This window comes from Brassica oleracea, chromosome C9 (genome assembly GCF_000695525.1).
Source record: "Brassica oleracea var. oleracea cultivar TO1000 chromosome C9, BOL, whole genome shotgun sequence".
In the NCBI taxonomy this organism is placed as follows: Eukaryota; Viridiplantae; Streptophyta; class Magnoliopsida; order Brassicales; family Brassicaceae; genus Brassica; species Brassica oleracea.
The window spans coordinates 1,862,316-1,881,886 of record NC_027756.1 but is presented as its reverse complement, the minus strand read 5'-3'; the positions used below and the strand labels follow the sequence as shown (position 1 = coordinate 1,881,886).

The following is a 19,571-nucleotide window of genomic DNA, read 5'->3' as shown; positions in this document are numbered from 1 at the left end:
GATAAAAATGGCATTAGTATATTGTTGAATTTGGTAGTCAATTTTTATTGTACTTGAATTATGTGTATGTAACTGTTTTATAAAGAAACAAAGTGGTTTCATAACTACTAGTAGTCTAGTTACTATTCCATAGACATCTATGTGTATGTACTCTGTAGAAATGTGTGAGATTTTATATGTGAACAACATCATACTTCTAAGAATTCCATTCCATTCATAACCAATCAATATCCAATCATATCACATTAAGAAGCAACAAAAATTTAACTGAATTATCCCAAAAAGATAAATAATAAATTAGATGGAATTATCACGTCAGCCAGACTAAACACGAGGAGGAACAGAGAAAACAACAAAAATACATTTAACACGCTTCGTATCAATAATCCATTCAACCAGAAAAAAATTATCGTTTCGATGTAACAGTAACGTAACAGAATCCAAAAACAACGTGGCAGCCTCCTATTCGACCTTCTTAACTACCATTGCGTCTAATCTCGAGATTCAGCACGATCTTTTTCCCTAACTAACTTCTCAAATTCGTCAACCTCACATTCTCTCCGAGAGATCCACCGCCCACATTGAGAAGAAGCAGCTCAAAATCATGGGGACGGAGATCCCAACGTCGCCGGAGATATCCGAGGCCTTGCTGCTACCGGAGACTAACAAGACCGCGGCGACTGTGATTCTAGATCAAGGCGAGCACGTGCCGGAGTGGAAGGAGCAGATAACGATCCGCGGATTGGTCGTTAGCGCGTTGCTGGGGACGTTGTTCTGCATCATCACTCACAAACTGAATCTCACAGTAGGCATCATCCCTTCGCTTAACGTCGCCGCCGGTTTGCTCGGGTTCTTCTTCGTCAAATCGTGGACCGGTTTCTTGTCGAAGCTTGGATTCACGGTTAAGCCGTTCACCAAGCAGGAGAACACCGTTATTCAGACCTGCGTCGTCGCCTGCTACGGCCTCGCCTTTAGCGGTAACAGATTCTCGAAATCTCTAGAAGCTGTGAGGTTTGATGAAGAATCTGATTGATTGATTGATTGATCGATTTTGAGTTTTTTTCAGGAGGATTTGGATCGTATTTGATTGCTATGGATGAGAAGACGTACAAGCTCATTGGTGCTGACTATCCTGGGAATCACGCGGAGGATGTTATCAATCCAGGGCTGTGGTGGATGATTGGGTTTTTGTTTGTAGTCAGCTTCTTGGGGCTCTTTAGTCTCGTTCCCTTACGCAAGGTAGAATCACTATCACATGGATCTTACTAGGGCCATTTTGGGGGCCTCGGACGATTTAATAAAGATTTCAATAATTTTTTTCGGGATCCAAGGCCATTGTTTCGTTAGGCTTGGCCATGGATCTTATACAGAGCAATGCCTTCCTTTACTCTTTAGTATCTCAACTGCATTGATAATGTATCTGGTGTGGTCACGTGCAGAGCAAGTTCTTGATTCCTTACTCGTGCGTTTTTTATGTTTCAGGTGATGGTTTTGGACTACAAGCTTACATATCCTAGTGGGACCGCCACAGCAATGCTCATTAACAGCTTCCACACCAACACTGGAGCTGAGCTTGCAGCGTAAAAAATTTTAATCTCGCTTTCTGCGAACTATATCTTGCGTTTTTTGTTTTCAACTTGTTCACGTGATATTGTTTTAACTACAGGAACCAGGTCAAATGTCTTGGGAAATACCTGAGTCTTAGCTTGGTTTGGAGTTGTTTCAAGTGGTTCTTCAGTGGCGTTGGAGATGCATGTGGATTTGATAACTTCCCCACCCTTGGTTTGACACTATTCAAGAACACGTAAGTAGTTCATATTAACAAGTTTAGCTGGAATGTGTTTTTCTGCTACTTTTTGGAGTAAGTTTGCGCAGTTTTTGATGAGTTCCAATTTTCTGCCCCGCAGGTTTTACTTCGACTTCAGTCCGACATATGTTGGATGTGGTCTCATATGCCCCCATATAGTGAACTGTTCGGTTCTTCTTGGTGCGATCATCTCTTGGGGGTTTCTGTGGCCATTTGTATCACAACATGCCGGTGATTGGTATCCAGCTGACCTTGGCTCCAACGATTTCAAAGGTCTCTATGGATATAAGGTACAGTACAAGCTGATCAATTAGGAACCTTTTCATAAAAGCACATATTCATGTCAAAAGGGTGATAAATAGAAACACTGATGCTTCTGTGTTCTTCATAACTATTTAAGGTCTTTATTGCCATTGCCATTATCCTTGGAGACGGTCTCTACAATCTTGTCAAGATCATTGCTGTTACAGTAAAGGAATTATGCAGCAATAGCTCTAGAAATCTCAATCTACCCGTTGTTACCAATGTTGTAGGTGAGAGCATATTAGATCCTGACTCATCTCTCACATGCTCTTGTAATAACCAATATCTTGTAATAACCTTTGAAACTGTGTGTTTTCCGATTCTATGATTCAGATGACGAAGCCTCTGAGATACTGTTGGTAAAGAAGAAAAGAGATGAAGTGTTTTTGAAGGACCGGATCCCTCTTGGATTTGCAGTTTCTGGCTATGTGGGTCTTGCAGCTATCTCAACCGCAACGATCCCTTTGATATTCCCACCTTTGAAATGGTACTTTGTCCTGTGTTCGTACTTCATTGCACCTGCTCTGGCCTTCTGTAACTCTTACGGAACCGGGCTCACGGACTGGAGTCTAGCATCAACCTACGGAAAGATCGGTCTTTTCATAATCGCCTCCGTAGTGGGAAGTGATGGTGGTGTCATTGCCGGTTTAGCTGCATGTGGCGTCATGATGTCAATCGTCTCTACCGCAGCTGATCTCATGCAAGACTTCAAAACAGGTTACCTCACTTTATCATCGGCAAAATCCATGTTCGTGAGCCAGCTCGTGGGAACTGCAATGGGCTGCATAATCGCTCCCCTCACGTTTTACTTGTTCTGGTCTGCTTTCGACATTGGAGACCCCAACGGTCCGTACAAAGCACCTTACGCAGTGATCTTCCGTGAGATGGCTATTCTAGGTATCGAGGGGTTCGCAGAACTGCCTAAGCACTGTCTGGCTCTTTGCTACGGGTTTTTCGTTGCGGCTCTGATAGTGAATCTCTTGAGGGACATTACACCGCCTAAGATCTCTCAGTTTATCCCTATCCCAATGGCGATGGCTGTCCCGTTCTACATTGGAGCTTACTTCGCCATCGACATGTTCGTTGGGACTGTGATACTGTTCGTGTGGGAACGGATCAACAGAAAAGATGCAGATGACTATGCGGGTGCAGTAGCATCAGGTCTGATCTGTGGAGATGGGATATGGACAATTCCATCTGCAATCCTATCGATCTTGAGGATCAATCCGCCCATCTGTATGTACTTTAAACCGGCTTTGGCAAGTTAAAAGATGTCATAGTCTCACGGCCGCAAGAACTGGAAGTAATTGTCTTCATATGTTGTGTATATATGTTTCGAAATCTCAGTTCCCAGGAGAAACAGAAAATGTTGTCGCAAAATCTCTTTATATGTTTTTAGACGATGTTGTTGTTTAAGGGATGTTGTCCCTGAATGCTTTCGCTTTTAGATATTCACAAGCTCAAGAAAAGTTTGAGACCATTTGCCTTTTGTTCAATCATCGTAAGGAGTGTATGATCCCAGATATGTTGAAGTGATATCGTTCGAGCTTGCAATCAAACTAAGGTATCAAAATCCACAATTAGTGCTACAAATTTGGTTTAAATTGTTTTATTCTGTTAAACGTGATTATGCGGGCCATTTATATGAGATTCATGCCTTTCAGAAAGAGTAGTTAACTCAATCAAGGTTAATTGAACTCCAAGACTTATGAGTGGTTATGAATGATAATGATACGGGAGGTGCAAGTAATAAAAGAGATACCATGATGTTGTCTGTCCATAAATGATGGATCTCTCTTTAGGTCTTGTCCTACAATCGAACCAAACCTTCTATGGAACAGCCAAATGTCAAGATCCGATTGATCCATTTGAAAGATTAGCTACTTCCTTCTCTAAGAAGACGTTGACTTTGACTGAAGTCTTAGCTATATTATGTAAAATGTTTTTGTTTTTGGTTGCTTAGTGGATTAGTAATGAGAGTATTTGTGAAGCATATGTGTATTTTAAAACATGATTAAAGGCATGGTTCTCTTTTACTGTGTTTGTGTAATCATATGGTTAAGCAAAACTGTGTAAGATTATACTTGTCAAAATTACGAATGAGCTACAACCTATATAGATCTTCGTATAATCATGTATTATAAATACATATCTAACGGAGTACTTTGATCTTAGAAAATCAAATCAACATGATGTTTGAAAAACAGTTGGTACATTTATTGATTGGATGAGAATCTTAATCACTACGTGTATATACAGTGTACCATTTTTTATACTGATAATGTCACTACATTATCAGTTACAACAGTGCTTACATTATACAGCGCACACAAAAAAAAATAGTGCTTACAATAAAAAGAACTTTTCACTAAAAAAAAACAAATCCTGTGACAGACTGACAGGCAATTAAAAAAGGAAGAGAAAACGTACAATTTTTTTTCTAATAAGCAACGTTTAGACATTTGCTAGATTCTCATTTAACTTTTTATCTAAGGACTAAATGTGAAACGGTCCTTTAAAAAAGAAAAAAAAGACAAAACTAAAGTCTCATACTTTGTACTGTTTTTCTCTATTTCTTTAACTTTTCACTTTATTCTCCTCCATTCTGCATCGGGATCTTATTGGATTCCTAAAACACTATTTAAAAACACCGTAAAATTCTCAAAGTGGATGCCTTTTTCTTTTACAAAAAAAAAAAAACCCTTTAATTGAAATCCGAGAAAGAGAATAAATGTTCGATTAATTCTGAAGTCTGGACCCTGCCTGAAGTCCACCACACAGCTTCGATGGATCCCAAGAACCCAAATCCACACCAAGTACCAAACTTCTTGATACCACCACCACAACCGAGAGATGCTTCCGATGACAACAAAGAAGTAAATGATTTTCAGATCGTGGTCGCTTCCGACAAAGAACCGAACAGTAACGGTAAGAAGCAGCTTGCCCCCAAGAGAAGCTCAAACAAAGACAGACACACCAAAGTGGAAGGTCGCGGTCGGAGAATCAGGATGCCTGCTCTCTGCGCGGCAAGGATTTTTCAACTGACCAGAGAATTGGGTCACAAATCAGACGGTGAAACAATCCAGTGGCTGCTTCAACAAGCCGAACCGTCGCTTATCGCAGCCACCGGTTCAGGAACTGTACCGGCCTCTGCTTTAGCCTCAGCTGCTTCTGCTGTAGTCTCTAACCAAGGCGGGTCTCTCACTGCTGGTTTGATGATCAGTCATCATGACTTAGACTGTGGTGGTGGGTCTAGTAGTGGTAGACCAAGTTGGGGAGAAGGAGGAGGAGAAGTATGGCCAAATGGAGCTGGTTACAGAATTGGGTTTCCCGGATTTGATTTTCCTGGTGGAGCTATGAGTTTTGCTTCCATTTTTGGTGCTAGTGGTGGTGGTAATGGTAATCAGATGCTTGGACTTGAGTTAGGGTTGTCTCAGGTAGGGAATGTTGGGGTCTTGAATCAACAGATTTATCAACAGATGGCTCAAGCTCAGGCTCAGGCTCAGGGTAGGGTTCTTCACCATACTCTTCATCATAATCCAGGACATGAAGAGGATGATGATGATGACATATATATGCTTATTGAAACCTCTGAGCTGATTTCAATTTGATACTTTCAGAGGATGATGATGATGACACAGCCAGAGATAGTCTGTTTCTTTTTTTTGAAGCTTTGGAGTTTAATTTTGATAGAGAGAAAAATGTTTTTACTTATGATGTTTATACTTTCTTTCCATCACATTTGTATAATGGAGATAACAGTTAATTTACAAAGATGAAAGAAACTAGTATAGCTTCTTTTTCACATTGTGCTCTTCTTTAGCATTTTCAAATACTTTGTTGCATGTTCTGATTCTGTGGAGACGGAGTCCACTATGATATTAAAGTTGTGTTCTGTATCTCTTAAAATCTCCTTTTCTTATTTTTGATTTGGCTGAAACAAGAGAAAGAGGAGATTGAATTGGTCCATCATCCATGCAAAGCGAGAGAGAGAGACAGACTAACTCATGCTAAGAAAAGGCTAAACCCACCATGAAGAGTTTTTTCATCTACAGCTCAAAACGAGACGCCGTTATTCTATAAACCATATACACTACGTCACGTTTTTACTCAAAGTAAACGACGCGCATTCTAATCGAGAAATGAGGAAACGGTATTGACCGGTCAGAGAGAGCAAAGCGGAAGAAAGCAGAGAGAACAGTGATTCTTCTTCGCTTCGATTCCAAGACAAGTCTTCATCTTTATGAGATCGAAGATCTCTGTTTCATGTAATTCGCTAGAAAGCTGAGATCTTTAACAGCGAGCATTCAAATCGGAGAAGATGGATAACAAAAACGTCGTCGTTTGCGACAACGGCACCGGCGTAAGCTTTCGCTATATCATCCTCTCTTATCTCTTGCTGTTCTTTCAGACTCCGATCGTTTCGTACCACGAGCCCCTTTAGCTGAATCTCACCAAACATTACACTTTCTTGCTGGGTTTCATTAAAAAAAAATCTCACCTTTCTGATCTTAATTGTCTGAAAGTTAGCAAAAAAAAAACTGAAACTTTGAGGCTCTTCTGATGCGTTACGTTTAGGGTTTTGCCTGGGAAGACCAACTTTATGTTCTTGAGTCTCTAATATCTGAATGTTTCTGTTAATTCATCAGTATGTAAAATGTGGATTTGCTGGAGAGAACTTTCCAACATCTGTGTTCCCTTGTGTCGTGGGAAGACCCTTGCTCCGTTACGAAGAGTCACTCATGGAGCAGCAAGTGAAGGTTTGTATATATATATATATATATATATATATATGTGCACTTTCCTCTTATAAAGTTTAGATCTTTGCGTACTTAACATCTGAGATCCTTTTGGCTGAGCTGTGTTTCCATAATTTGATTTGGTAGACTTTGTTTTGGTTTTGTTTCATTTTTTTTTAGGATATAGTTGTGGGGGAGACATGCGCTGAGCTCAGGCATCAGCTGGATATAAACTACCCTGTCCACAATGGTATTGTGCAGAACTGGGAAGACATGGAACATGTTTGGGATCATGCTTTCTACAACGAGTTGAAAGTAAGCAATTTTTGTTTCTTCTTGCGTGTTTGCTTGAAATGAGTATTGAAAAACCCTTTTTGTTATTGTTCAGATCAATCCATCAGATTGTAAGATACTTCTCACTGATCCACCACTTAACCCCTCCAAGAACCGAGAGAAAATGGTACGAATATATATTGTCAACTCTTGGGTGGTTTGTTGTTGGAGTAGTAAAACTGAATCAAGTTGAGTGAAACAGATTGAGACAATGTTCGAGAAGTACAATTTCGCCGGCGTTTTCATTCAAATCCAAGCCGTTTTGACTCTGTATGCCCAAGGTGCTTGTTGGAGATTCTTGTTGAAGGTTTATATATAGTCAGTCACCTGGAAAAACAATTTATACACCTGTTTTTTTTTAATATATATATATATATTTTTTTTTAATATTGAATTCTTTGTTTTCAGGTTTGCTGACTGGTTTGGTTATTGATTCTGGTGATGGTGTTACTCATGTGGTAAGTAAGCTACATAGATCTGTGGTTTTTCTGCTTATAAAGTAGTACTTTAACAGTGGCATCTCACAACTTAGGTTCCGGTGGTTGATGGCTATTCGTTTCCTCATCTTACAAAAAGAATGAATGTTGCTGGAAGACACATAACAGCATATCTTGTTGATCTTCTTTCTAGACGCGGGTGAGAAACTGATTCATAATGTTGAAGATTGATTAACATTTTGATGATGTATGAGATGTTTGTGTGTTTGTTAACAGATATGCGATGAATAAAACGGCTGACTTTGAGACGGTTAGGGAAATCAAAGAGAAGCTCTGCTATATAAGGTATGCTAAGACTTTCGTTCACAGTCTTGAGTACATATGCTTTAAAAGTGTTCTTTTCTCTTCTTTGTTGGCAGTTATGACTACAAGAGAGAGTATCAGCTTGGGCTTGAGACAACCATTCTTGTTAAGAATTATACTGTAAGTTCTCTATTCTGGTTTAAAACCTTTTAGGAGTGGAAAATAGGAATCTAAAGTTATGATCAGAAACAAGATACTTGAGTCCCTTGAGGTAGTCAAAGATTGCTACCTTTCTTTGTTTTTATTAGTCCTTTAGTCTATGGTTTGTAATATCATCTTTGTAAGATAGAAAGATTCATACTTTTTTTGTCATTGCAAGCCTAAAAACTAATCTGTTGTGTGTTTTTGTACTGTGATAAGCTTCCAGATGGGAGGGTCATCAAAGTAGGCACTGAAAGATTCCAAGCACCTGAAGCACTTTTTACACCGGTAAACCTTATGCACGTCCTTTGCTAGTTTCTCTTTCTAAATCAATTCCAAATCTTTAAAGAATCATTATCTTTGGTTACAGGAACTCATTGATGTTGAAGGTGATGGAATGGCAGACATGGTGTTCCGCTGTATTCAAGAAATGGATATTGATAACCGCATGATGGTACGTGCGCAATCTCATGCTTTTGCTTAAAGATCCAAAACAATAATATAGTATTTTCTCAAACCCATTTTTTTTTATCACAGCTTTACCAACACATAGTTTTAAGTGGAGGAAGCACCATGTACCCTGGATTACCTAGCCGGTTTGTATATTTTTTGGTTATTTGTACTCCAACAAGAAGCTTGATGGTTTGGGTTTAATGTTTTATGTGCTCTCTTTGTTTTCAGTCTTGAGAAAGAGATCCAGGATCGGTATCTTGATACAGTTCTCAAAGGAAACAGAGATGGTTTGAAGGTAGAGTATCCATTTAAGTTTATGATCACTGTCATTGTCAAGTTCTTAACATTTCTTTTTGTTTTTTTTTGCTTTTGTCAATCAGAAACTTAGGTTGCGGATAGAGGATCCACCTAGAAGGAAACACATGGTATACCTCGGAGGCGCTGTTCTTGCAGGAATCATGAAGGTAGAAAGAAGCTCAATGCTTTCCTCTTTCGCAACACTGAACCCTATATGGTTGTTCAATTGTTGAATGGTTTAATGTTGCAGGACGCACCAGAGTTCTGGATCAATAGAGAGGACTATATGGAAGAAGGAATTGGTTGCTTGAATAAGATGAGCCAAGCTTGATTGATTGACACTCTTAAACATCAACATTTTAATTCTGTGATGTCTGTTTGTAGCATTCACCAACACTTGAGGATGTTTTAGTTGGATTCTCTAAGTTCTTGTTTTCTTTGTTCTTTAGCACAAACACATTTTCATTTCTTGATTAAATAAAAACAACTTTTGAGATAGTTTGTAGTTTGAAAGCCCTAATTCTTGCCACACAAGGCAAGGTCCCTCTTGAACGGTCTGAAGTTTAACCCATTGAATCCATAGATACAGAGATTAGACCGTTTTGACTTAAACACGACTTGATCCGTGGTGCTTCTGTAACCATGTACGTTGCAGGAAGAATCCGAGGAGCCTCTTCTTCCCACCAAACTCGCTTGACAAGAAGTTGCGAGACTGTCCAAGTCAACGCTGTCTAGAGATGTTATGGTTACCTTGAAGAGTCCAAACTCGTTAGTGGTTCTGTTCGCAGAGAATGTTATCATCTCGTTTGTTGTCGAGGAACCTGATTTGAGACTGCAGTCTATTCTCACTTCAACGCCTGTGGCCAAGAAAACGTTAGAAACAGGGTTTTTGAAAGAGAATAGAAGAGATTTTCTTAGTGATGTTTTTCAGTTACCGGACATGAAGTAACTGTGTTTGGAGAAGCTGTTGTTGGAGCAGACATCACAGTAAACGAAACCCATCACATTTATTTCTGCATCTGGCTTGGCTGATGGATGTTTTGGAGAAAGAGAGTTTACTAACAGAAGTTGCAGAAGAGCAAACAAAAACATTATCAGTTTCTTCTTCATCTTGACAATAAGTAGTTTTCTTTTCTTTTCTTTTCTTTTTATTTGGTTGATGTAAGGAAGAGTATGAAACAATGTGAACTCATAGAGCTAGTTCCAGACAAGAAGAGATGGGAGCTCCACTGAACTAGCTCTCAAGCTTCTGTTATATTCCTTTATATAGACAAGACTTATACTGACGTGTCTCTTTGCATTAATTTTGAGGGAGTGGAGGGGGAACAAAAAGAGGCGCATTGGGAGTGAAGATTATAAATGAGAAGAGAGGACCAGAATTTAAGGCAAGAAGAGCTGAGAAGATAGTGGAAAGACACTGAATGAAAGTGAAGGTTATAAATGTGAGAATTTAAATGGAAGAAGTGAAGTTAGGTGAGAGGACATTGATTGAGATCTCATGCTCTTTGTTTCTTTTGGAGTTTTGTATCTAATCCCAAAAATTGGCTATCTGTAAAGGAGAAAGTGATGAGACTTATATCTTATGCATGGACCATTTACATATCAAAGGTGGTTTGTTACTGGATTTTGGGTTAGTGAAGGACCGGATAAAAATATTTTGATACTACTAGGCAAAAAAGGTCTTAAGGTGTAAATATGAACAGAACCATACAAGAAAACATGTTACAGAGTTCTAAATGTAAAATTGAACTCTTCTATATATAATAAGGAGTTTTCATCACAATGCAAGAGAAAAAGCTTCAATAGCCACTGATGAAGCTTTTTTGAACTTCTGATGAATACAGAATATGAACTTTATTATCACATTATGGTACATGAGCAAAAGCTTCTCTGTGGGGCTTCTTCCTCTTCAAATTTCTTATCTGCAACAGAATAAGACATAAACAAACAAACAAACAAAAAAAGAACCGATGATATTAGGAGTTTTGTCCCTGTTTATCTTTAAACAAGATGTAATAAGAAGGCAAGAGAACAAGACCTGATCTTGCTTTTGTTGGAGACGGCTGCACAACAACATGCATTGTGATGACTGATTTGGGGAGATCATCGAATGGAGCTTTACACTGCGCAACAGTTTTGCCATTCTCCAAAATCTTACCAGCGTTTATCAACTTGATGTCATTAGCTGTTCTTGGAACAATCTTCTTGTCTGCAAAAAAAAAACACATTTCCATTATTAGACTCAACAGATATAGTAAGAAATAAGAAGTGTAGAAAATAAAATATTTTTGTTGAATGCAGAAGAGTAAGATTATGGATTTGTGTTGAGAGAATTGGAAACCGTCCTAGTCCTAGAGTATATAGAGATATGTTTGGTAAAGGCATCTGAAGCAATCAAAAGAGCATTTGTACTAGCTCTCACCTTTAGGCCATTCGGAGAGGATTCTCTCCTTGAGCATTGAGACTGTGGCGGTTGGAGAGTAGTGAAACGGGCCAACATCTGAACCGTCATATAACCGGAATTTAAGTTCTACCAAATCTTCTTCAGGCATTTGATTTCTTTTTTTTTTCTCCCAAAAGAACAAAGATGATCTCAGCAGAACTAATCCACCCAAAACAAGACCTCAAACTATACACAACGTCTCCTGTAATAAGAGCAAAGAGACATATTCAAATATTAAGACAACAGTTACAAAACTGAACTTCAGTTTTTGTCTCAAAATCAAGAACCTTGGACCAGTTTAATACAAAGAAAGATTGTGCCCAAAAGATAAAAACTTAGAACTCATCACTTATGTCCTAAACCTTTAGACAAAACACATTTACATCAAGATCCAATAAAAGGAAGAGAAGGGTACACTAAACCTTAGATGATAGACAGAGAGATAACTTCAGTAAGCAGCTATGGTAGGCAAATACTTTCTGGGGTTTGGTTCACTAGGGTTTACGTCTTGAGACTGGGAGATGGAGAAAAGCCCTTTAAAAAGGGTTTATAAGACCGCCTAGTCTTGGCTACTTCTCTGTTATTTCGTCATGATGCCGCGTTACAGGGAATCCCTGACGAGTGGAAGAAGATAAAGACAAGAAAATGTGGTAAAGTATGCTTCTTTTTATTATTTTATTAGTGAAAGACAAAACCTTGTCGGCGTTTTGACCAGTCTTGAAAAGATGAGCTAAAACGAATCTTCCTAAGTTTCAGAAAGAAAGACTTGAAAAGAAGTGTATTTTTTTGTTCTTTTGCTTAAAAGTTTACAGAAAAAATGACAGAAGATATATGCAGAAGAAGCATATAGTTAGACTTGCACATTCCAAATCCTATTCAAACACTCATTAGTACTGTACTTTTAAACAACACCAAAGAAGTGAGCTTTATGGTCTCTTAGAACCCTACTTCTACTGCCGAGTAGCAGGTGTCATAGAGGACGGTGAGTTAGTAGTGCCATAGAAACCATCTTGCCCCTGAAACTTTTGGTATGAATTATTATCTGATGGAGCAGAGGTTGTTGGAAGCAAGGTGAGTCCAGGAATCCAAGGACCTTGCTGTTGTTGTTGTTGTTGTTGTTGTTGAGTGGTTGTTGCTATGGTGTAGCTGAATGGCGTCTGGTTTACAGGACCAGGAGGCTGTAAAGGCTGTAAGAACTGAGGCTGAAGCTGGAATGCTGGTGGCGGCGGCGGCGGTGGGGGACTGGTGGTGGCTGTGGATGTGTTCTGTTGAAGCTTGGGCCTTTTCTCTGGCGGGTGAGTTTCTGTTACAGCGGGTGGGTTGTTTTCAGAGGCAAAGGAGGAGAGAACGTAGGAGAGCATCTCGGCTGAGGAGGTTGATGCGGTTAGCTTAGCTACCATTGCTGCGGCTTCGGTTTTTCTCGGGTCTACTACTACCACTGATTGAGTTGGTGGGTTTGAAGCAAACATAACCGGTGCAGATGAAGTGAATGAAACTTTGATGACTTCTTCAGGAGGCTGTGAGCTACTACTAAGCTGTTTGCAGAGATCACCTGTTCTGTCTGATTGAAACCGAGCGATCTGAAGGTGGCTACGGACTTGCTCCAGCTTGAGTTCCTTGAAGAAAAATAATAATAATAATCAAGGTGAGGTTTTTGGCAGGAGAAGCAAATCAGAGATGGTGGAAAATGAGAAACCTGTTCTTGTAAAGCCTCTCTCAAATGAGAGATAAGACTTGTTCTGGATGTTTCCATTGCTGCTAGCTGTTCGATGCAGTCTCTCAGTATGGTATGTTGTCCCTGCACCTCCTTTACAACCGCGGAGCCAGGGGTGTGTCCTGTTAAAAGGCAACATTCAGCAAAGTAAGATAGTGAGAGAGCTTCACAAATTAGATTCTCTCTATCCTAAAGAGCAAAGTAGTGTAGCAGCCAGGGGATGGTGATATATACCTGAACTCTCAACCTCCTGAGCTGCTTTCTCAAGGTAACCCACAACATTAGTACATTTTCCAACAACATCATCCACATTAATCTGACCACCGTGAAGAGCTTCAACAGCAGACACTACTCTCTCCAACGGAGTTGCATTTGCCTGCTTCTGTTGAACAGACTTATCATGTTGCTAACTTAGAAGAACTTTGAAGCATAAATGATCAAATAACGGTGGAGTGTTGGACCTTAAGTGGCACGACCCCTCCATTATCAGGCAGCTTTCTAAGAATCTCTTCTTTGAGAATCTGTCCACTAGATCCAAAAACCTTTCTTTCTTCCCATATATTAACCTTGAAGAAAAAAAGTTTAAGTTCAACCTCAAGACACTGAGATTACATTCATAGAAAGTGGTTTGACTTTTTCACGTACCAATCGAAGTGCGGATTTTCTTTCAGAGTCATCACCATTTTCAATCACGTCACGAAGAGCATCCGGGAGCACATTCCAGAACTCGCCAACAAACTCCGAACCTCTTCGCCTACTGTTCTGCAAGATATCATTCGCAAGGTACAGGTACGCCAAACGTTGCTCGCGCGGGGAGCAGTGAAACTGCCTCCCCCATGTCTCCACAACATGTTTCGCCTTGTTCATGTGAAAGATACACCAATGCGATAAAGCTGAATAATAACATTGTCAAGGATACATACACAATGCAAAGCCAAAGAGAAACCAACCCCAGCACATGTGAAAGTAGAGAGCTTTATACATAACAAAAGGATACTCTCTATGCTTGCTTGAGAACTGTTGAGTTTGGCAAGCTTCTCAGCTAATACCTGAGCATTAAACGAACTACCCATTGTTCCCACCACCTCAAAGTCAGCGCCTTTACGAGTCTATAGAGATTAAAAAACAACGATTAAAAGAGTTTCATTTACTTTTTTTAAAGCATAATCGAAACAATAAATATCATTACAAAACACATTAACATGTCTGAACAACAGAGAATCCGTAAGGAGGAGCAGACACAGAGCTAGAAAGTGTGTTCAGACATTAAAACTGGTCTAAAACCCTAATGTCCGAGAGATGAAATTAAGAGGAATTACAGAGAGGAGCAGGAGATTATTGTTGCGTAGAGGTATAAGGTCCAACGATTGCAAAAGGAAAATAACGGCGCCGTTCTGTCTGATGACGCCTCCCAGAAACCGCCGGAGAAGTTGAGCAGTTGAAGAAAACAAACTTGGAAACGACCACCGTGTGATTTTTCTACTCGGCTTAGGTGTCATTATTGGGCTTAAGCCCATGTATTTGAAGGAAACAATGGTGTATGTCTAGTGGGCTGCTGATTAGTTATAGATAAGCCCAGTATACTATACGACGACGTTGGGAGTGGAGCAACTGTCAGGAGTTAAAGATAAAAAAAAGCATTGTCTAGTCTATAAATAGTATTATTTGATTCCTGATTTGTGAGACTTCAGTATATTAGGAAGATTGCAGATTCGTCAGCAGTTCTTTTAGTCGTACGAAAGCTGCTAAAATTGCAAGGTGGGGGTTTAGCATAGAGTTTAAAGTGGACAGAACAACTGAAACTAAGACTATATAATACCTCTGTAAATTAGACAACCCGCCCCTCGGACTTCAGCAGGAATGAGACATTCGTTTATGGTCTCCAATTTTTTGAGAAAAGTTATATAGATATAGACTCCTAAATTTGTAAGATTTTTTTTTTGAATCTTTTACTAAATCACATTGCTAGATAGGTGTTTAGTGGAGAGTTTAAAATGAAATATTTTTTGTTGTGATCGATATCTTTGAAGATTGTGGCAGTGGTGATCAAACTCTGGTTGTGGTTGTTGATGCTCTAGATGACTTAGTCAAGTTCATGGCTAAAATAGAGAAGAGAAAGAGCATTCGAAAATGGATGAGAAGAAGATGATAAAGATTATGATAGAAAAAGAGGGTTGAAATTGAAACAAATGTTTTTTCTTAAACAATAATAAGAGTTTCATGTCGAAAAATTCTGCGTCGGTTGAATGTAATATTGCGTTAACTAGTATTTAATATCTATAAAAATCTGTTATCAATTACTTCATGAAAGAAATTAAACAAAGGTTTTAATATTATTATTTACGAAATAATTTTTTCGCTATGAACCCTCATGTTAAAAGTTGAAGCGTTAAAATCATCTATAGTTTTAATAAGTAAATAAATTTATCATTATATTATATTAAGTAGAAATTAATTATAATAATGAAATTATCATTATCTGTTTTTTATAATAAAAGAAATAGATAATTATGCTGAGATTTTGTCTTTATAAAGGACCATGCATTACTAACAACATACTATATATATGAATTATCTTATTTTTTTAGAATACTTTTTATCTTTTAGCTATTTTTATTGTATTAATTTATAACCAGTTATGTAAACTAATAAATAAATATAAAATTATTATTCTTAATTTATTATTCGCTTTAATTTGAACAAAATAGTTCAGGCAATTTTAATTTGACTGTTTTGTAACGGGTTAATTTTAATCGTTGTAATTTGTATATTTACTATACAAAAAAATAATAGAAAATAGGTAATACAAATTCATGAAAATCTATACTAATCTAAAAAGTTTATGCTCAAATTTCATAAGTCAATGTATATAAATGTTTACAATCCACATAACTTTTAAAATCCATCGACTCTTAAATTCACAAACTCTATGCAAATTCATCTTCCAATATTTATAAACTTATGTATATAATTGCGATTTGTACATTGATATGCACTACGAAATCACATTGGATCCACCCAAAAATTGGATATTAACCATTTTAATCCTTTCCAAATTAACAACCCAACAACCAAATCTAAAGATAATAATTTTTTTACATCATTCTTAATTATCCTATATTTTCAATACTCAAATATTAAAAGGTATCTAGATATATTCCAGATATTGTTTAATATAATCCAATATTATAATTTATAAACATTTTATACACATATTTATAAATAACTTGATATATTAATTGCATATTAAAAATCAAAAATGTCTGCCTCAGCACAAATTAAAATTCTTTTTTTTTTTTTTTGTAAACAACACAAATTAAAATTCTAGTTTGTGTTAAATGACATTCATAATAAAATCTAATACAATGATGGTTTTTGGTATTGTCCTTCTATAAATTAAAAATCTTATGGAGTTTTTATGCTTCTTTTTCATGTATGTAAAAAATGTAAAACAATACAGTTAGCAGTGTCATCTTAAATCATTTTCAAGCGTTGTCCAAAAACCATTAAAAATATACCTAACAATGTAGTGAAGTAGTTTTAAAAGTTAATAGTTCTATTTATACGTAATGTTTCTTTTGAAATTATAAACTTAAAATTTGATAATATATCTGAAATTTAAAGTTTGAAACCATAATTTATATACTTATTATTGATTTTTTTCGGTCTGAATCATTTTTAACCATTCCATTTGATTAGACAGACCCTGACAATCAGATATTACAATGATAAAAGTAGCTAGGGTGATCAAATTCTGAAAATTGAATATCATGTTAACCCGGAGTCGGATTAATTTTGGTATTATCCTTCTAGAAGATTACTTGGATTGTATACATGCATGCGTCAACATCATAGTAATCCGGAGTCGGATTTATCCTTATGAGATTGGTTGGAATTGGGCCTACACACGCTGTCATTCATATTGAATATAGTAAGATATCTCACTCAAGAGAATGTATATAATCCCTTATATATATATATTACATGAGAAACATAATAATAAATGTATTCACATTATAATAAACACGTGACAACCTCACAATGATTTGATAATAAATATGATAACGTGTTTACACTATATTCATAAATGTGTTCACACTATATATTTCGTATTTTTTAATATAAAACTCACATGCATGGTTCCAATAAAACTTTGGATTTTTTGGTTCGAATCAAAACAAATAACGAATCAAAAGCTAAACTATATATATATTATTTTTATTGTTTACGGATAAAGTTGGGCAAAATATTTATAAATTTTGATTTGATTCGTTATCCGTTTTGATTTGAACAAAAAAATATGGATATCTGTAACTCTACGAAGCAAATCAAATACTAAAATACAATATAAGAAAAAAGCAAATCACAAATACCAATATTATTAGGAACGAATATCTAATTCGATCTGTTATATGCATATATATACATATATGTACAGAATTATATATATATATATATATATATATATATGTTATATATATTATAGTTTATATAAGTTTTACAACATTTTATGAATTAAATTTATTATATTAGGTATTAATTTTATAAAGTTAAATAATATTTTTATTATTGTAATAAAATTTTCTTATTAAAATTTTCAATTATTTTTAAAATTTATTTCATCTACGAATCAAATCGGATATTCTTTAAAATTGTAAATTATTTCGGATATCAGAGTCACCGACTATTCATGTGGCTAAAGATTGAATCGACATGAATGCCTCCAAATAGCCAGATATTCGATATGTGCCCACCTCTATTTACGAATACAATTTATTTTTCTTTATATGAAAAAAATTCACTAATGTCAAGTCCTTTTTAATTTTTAATTAATTTTGATTTTATCTTTTATGTATTATTTTGAAAAAAAATTCATTTAATATTAATTAACAATATCTTTATATATTTGTCAACTATTTTTATATACTTATACATACACATACATCTGCACTTTGATGTGAGCACCTTGTGACTAAGTATTTACCACAACTGAAGTATCTATTTTTTTTTGAAGTTGAAATATTTTTTCTTAATGCTTCTTTCACTACTGACAAATTGTAGTGAAATGATTTGTCTTCATAATTTTTTTTTCTTTTTCTTGAGCTATTATCCGTTTACAAACTATGATATGAAACCATCGGTTTGACATGACAACTATTTAAAATTCATAACATAACAATAAACAAATAATAGTAATTTTTGGCTTTTACCGAAAAAACTAAAATATCAAACATTCTAACCGAATAAACCAAAATAAATATTAATTTAAAATAATAGTTATATTTTAGAAGATTAAAAACCAAAAAATAACTTAAAACCAAACCGATATCCAGATTAAAAATATTTAATGTGTTTTTATTAAAAATAACGAAACTAATAATCATATTCCGCGCAAGGCGCGAGTTATTACCTAGTACAGATTATTTCCACAAATAATTGATCTTTTCCTGCAATTGGTGTAACGTACCATTTTGGTACACCCATGCACTCAACCTTCGAATCCCCCTACCCCTGCATAAGTACCATTCTTTTCTTATAAAAGCAGAGTGTGTGTAGCTGTTTCCACAGTGACAATGGAGTCCTCTTCCTCCTTAACGCTCTCAAACCCTCAGTTCATTTATTAGCCTCACAAACAGCCCTTTTCTATAAAATCTTCTTCTTCTTCATTTTCTACTCCTCGTCCACATCGAATGCTCATTTTTTTTTTTTCTCGCCATAAACTCAACTAAGACCTCTAGAGCGTCAACTACTTGGCTGATCGTTGTCCTAGTATTTGCTTCTTCTCTCAGACATATAGACGCCCATACAAGCGCTCTTCTCACAGCTTCATCCATGCACCCGAGTATGCTAATAACGGGGAACCCACGCTAAAATCTGATATTAATAGCTTTGTAAACCTATTAGGGACGCATCATTGGGTCCACAACGTATACTTGTACAATGGGTAATTCATTGAATAATATTGGCTTTTTTATATCATCACCATTCTAACAGTTTTGCCTCTTTTTTTTGTACAGAGACTACCATTGATCAAGGACTACAACATGAGGAAGATTTTAGATCTGATGTTAACAATACAAGGTCTTGGCATGGAAGAAGCTGTGAGAAGAGCTCTTATATTGGCGTTTATGTGTATGGGAGAAGAAGCAATCTCTAGACCAATGATCAGCAAAGTACTCTACGCTCTAGATGACCTAGTTAAGTGGCGAGAAAAGAGAAGAAAAGAGCATTCGGTATGGACGATGAGTAGAAAAAGCTATTGAGAAGAAAATGTAATTGAATGTTATTAAGAAGAAAATAAAGATTGCGATATAGAAAAAGCTGTTGATATTGAGAAGAAAATGTAATTGAATGTTATTAAGAAGAAAATAAAGATTGCAATATAGAAAAAGCTGTTGCTGAGGCTATGTAATGGGCTGAGGGGCGTTAAAGGAGGAAGAGCAATGAGCCGCCAGCGCCAGTTCCATAAACACAGAATTGAAATTGAACAAATGTTTTATATGACTACTAAAAAAAAAAAAAAAAAAAAAAAAAAATTTTT

General features: G+C 36.6%; 6 protein-coding genes across 8 annotated transcripts; 3 read left to right on the top strand and 3 right to left on the bottom strand.

Moving 5' to 3' along the window:
* Window positions 1-504: 504 nt before the first annotated feature.
* LOC106318564 (probable metal-nicotianamine transporter YSL6) lies at window positions 505-3,590 on the top strand. 2 transcript variants are annotated; one of them, XM_013756592.1, is made up of 8 exons: window positions 505-977; window positions 1,067-1,239; window positions 1,483-1,580; window positions 1,667-1,804; window positions 1,908-2,097; window positions 2,208-2,340; window positions 2,444-3,389; window positions 3,429-3,590. In XM_013756592.1, the coding sequence occupies exons 1-7, from the start codon at window positions 605-607 to the stop codon at window positions 3,376-3,378; spliced, it is 2,040 nt and encodes a 679-aa protein (XP_013612046.1). In that variant the 5' UTR covers window positions 505-604; the 3' UTR covers window positions 3,379-3,389; window positions 3,429-3,590. The 2 variants fall into 2 exon arrangements, with proteins under 2 accessions (XP_013612046.1, XP_013612045.1); XM_013756591.1 differs by having other exon boundaries at window positions 2,444-3,590.
* A 1,221-nt stretch (window positions 3,591-4,811) lies between these two features.
* Window positions 4,812-5,721, top strand: LOC106314080 (transcription factor TCP20-like). The gene has a single exon (XM_013752023.1). The coding sequence runs from the start codon at window positions 4,897-4,899 to the stop codon at window positions 5,719-5,721; it is 825 nt and encodes a 274-aa protein (XP_013607477.1). The 5' UTR covers window positions 4,812-4,896.
* A 561-nt stretch (window positions 5,722-6,282) lies between these two features.
* On the top strand, window positions 6,283-9,371 carry LOC106318480 (actin-related protein 2). Its single transcript, XM_013756487.1, has 15 exons — window positions 6,283-6,473; window positions 6,760-6,870; window positions 7,030-7,164; window positions 7,238-7,309; window positions 7,385-7,463; window positions 7,591-7,640; window positions 7,715-7,818; window positions 7,896-7,964; window positions 8,039-8,102; window positions 8,343-8,411; window positions 8,494-8,577; window positions 8,661-8,719; window positions 8,805-8,871; window positions 8,957-9,040; window positions 9,124-9,371. The coding sequence occupies exons 1-15, from the start codon at window positions 6,432-6,434 to the stop codon at window positions 9,202-9,204; spliced, it is 1,170 nt and encodes a 389-aa protein (XP_013611941.1). The 5' UTR covers window positions 6,283-6,431; the 3' UTR covers window positions 9,205-9,371.
* Window positions 9,315-10,423, bottom strand: LOC106318481. The gene is made up of 2 exons (XM_013756488.1): window positions 9,809-10,423; window positions 9,315-9,730 (listed from the first exon to the last, which is right to left on the bottom strand). Exons 1-2 carry the CDS (start codon window positions 9,981-9,983, stop codon window positions 9,390-9,392), a joined length of 516 nt encoding a protein of 171 aa, XP_013611942.1. The 5' UTR covers window positions 9,984-10,423; the 3' UTR covers window positions 9,315-9,389.
* Window positions 10,424-10,513: 90 nt separating this feature from the next.
* LOC106318482 (membrane-anchored ubiquitin-fold protein 4-like) lies at window positions 10,514-11,923 on the bottom strand. The gene is made up of 4 exons (XM_013756489.1): window positions 11,739-11,923; window positions 11,296-11,518; window positions 10,912-11,082; window positions 10,514-10,795 (listed from the first exon to the last, which is right to left on the bottom strand). Exons 2-4 carry the CDS (start codon window positions 11,423-11,425, stop codon window positions 10,734-10,736), a joined length of 363 nt encoding a protein of 120 aa, XP_013611943.1. The 5' UTR covers window positions 11,426-11,518; window positions 11,739-11,923; the 3' UTR covers window positions 10,514-10,733.
* Window positions 11,924-12,044: 121 nt separating this feature from the next.
* Window positions 12,045-14,474, bottom strand: LOC106318479 (regulation of nuclear pre-mRNA domain-containing protein 1B-like). Of its 2 annotated transcripts, none has more exons than XM_013756485.1 (7): window positions 14,350-14,474; window positions 14,028-14,139; window positions 13,676-13,923; window positions 13,492-13,596; window positions 13,265-13,406; window positions 13,013-13,152; window positions 12,045-12,932 (listed from the first exon to the last, which is right to left on the bottom strand). In XM_013756485.1, exons 2-7 carry the CDS (start codon window positions 14,101-14,103, stop codon window positions 12,267-12,269), a joined length of 1,377 nt encoding a protein of 458 aa, XP_013611939.1. In that variant the 5' UTR covers window positions 14,104-14,139; window positions 14,350-14,474; the 3' UTR covers window positions 12,045-12,266. The 2 variants fall into 2 exon arrangements, with proteins under 2 accessions (XP_013611939.1, XP_013611940.1); XM_013756486.1 differs by having other exon boundaries at window positions 13,265-13,412; window positions 14,350-14,473.
* Window positions 14,475-19,571: the final 5,097 nt, after the last annotated feature.

Bases quoted from the DNA above. Each gene is read 5' to 3' on its own strand.
- LOC106318481 (XM_013756488.1), bottom strand. From the start codon at position 9,983: ATGAAGAAGAAACTGATAATGTTTTTGTTTGCTCTTCTGCAACTTCTG. The intron at 9,731-9,808 runs GTAACTGAAAAA...TCTTGGCCACAG, and splicing joins ACACAGTTACTTCATGTCCG to GCGTTGAAGTGAGAATAGAC.
- LOC106318564 (XM_013756592.1), top strand. From the start codon at position 605: ATGGGGACGGAGATCCCAACGTCGCCGGAGATATCCGAGGCCTTGCTG. The intron at 1,240-1,482 runs GTAGAATCACTA...TTTATGTTTCAG, and splicing joins GTCTCGTTCCCTTACGCAAG to GTGATGGTTTTGGACTACAA. The intron at 1,581-1,666 runs GTAAAAAATTTT...TTTTAACTACAG, and splicing joins ACTGGAGCTGAGCTTGCAGC to GAACCAGGTCAAATGTCTTG.
- LOC106318479 (XM_013756486.1), bottom strand. From the start codon at position 14,103: ATGGGTAGTTCGTTTAATGCTCAGGTATTAGCTGAGAAGCTTGCCAAA. The intron at 13,413-13,491 runs GTCCAACACTCC...TCTGTTCAACAG, and splicing joins GAGGGGTCGTGCCACTTAAG to AAGCAGGCAAATGCAACTCC. The intron at 12,933-13,012 runs GTTTCTCATTTT...TTTTTCTTCAAG, and splicing joins GAGAGGCTTTACAAGAACAG to GAACTCAAGCTGGAGCAAGT.
- LOC106318480 (XM_013756487.1), top strand. From the start codon at position 6,432: ATGGATAACAAAAACGTCGTCGTTTGCGACAACGGCACCGGC. The intron at 6,474-6,759 runs GTAAGCTTTCGC...TTAATTCATCAG, and splicing joins TTTGCGACAACGGCACCGGC to TATGTAAAATGTGGATTTGC. The intron at 8,720-8,804 runs GTTTGTATATTT...CTTTGTTTTCAG, and splicing joins TACCCTGGATTACCTAGCCG to TCTTGAGAAAGAGATCCAGG.
- LOC106318482 (XM_013756489.1), bottom strand. From the start codon at position 11,425: ATGCCTGAAGAAGATTTGGTAGAACTTAAATTCCGGTTATATGACGGT. The intron at 11,083-11,295 runs GTGAGAGCTAGT...TTTTTTTTGCAG, and splicing joins CCTCTCCGAATGGCCTAAAG to ACAAGAAGATTGTTCCAAGA. The intron at 10,796-10,911 runs GTCTTGTTCTCT...ATTCTGTTGCAG, and splicing joins TCCAACAAAAGCAAGATCAG to ATAAGAAATTTGAAGAGGAA.
- LOC106314080 (XM_013752023.1), top strand. From the start codon at position 4,897: ATGGATCCCAAGAACCCAAATCCACACCAAGTACCAAACTTCTTGATA.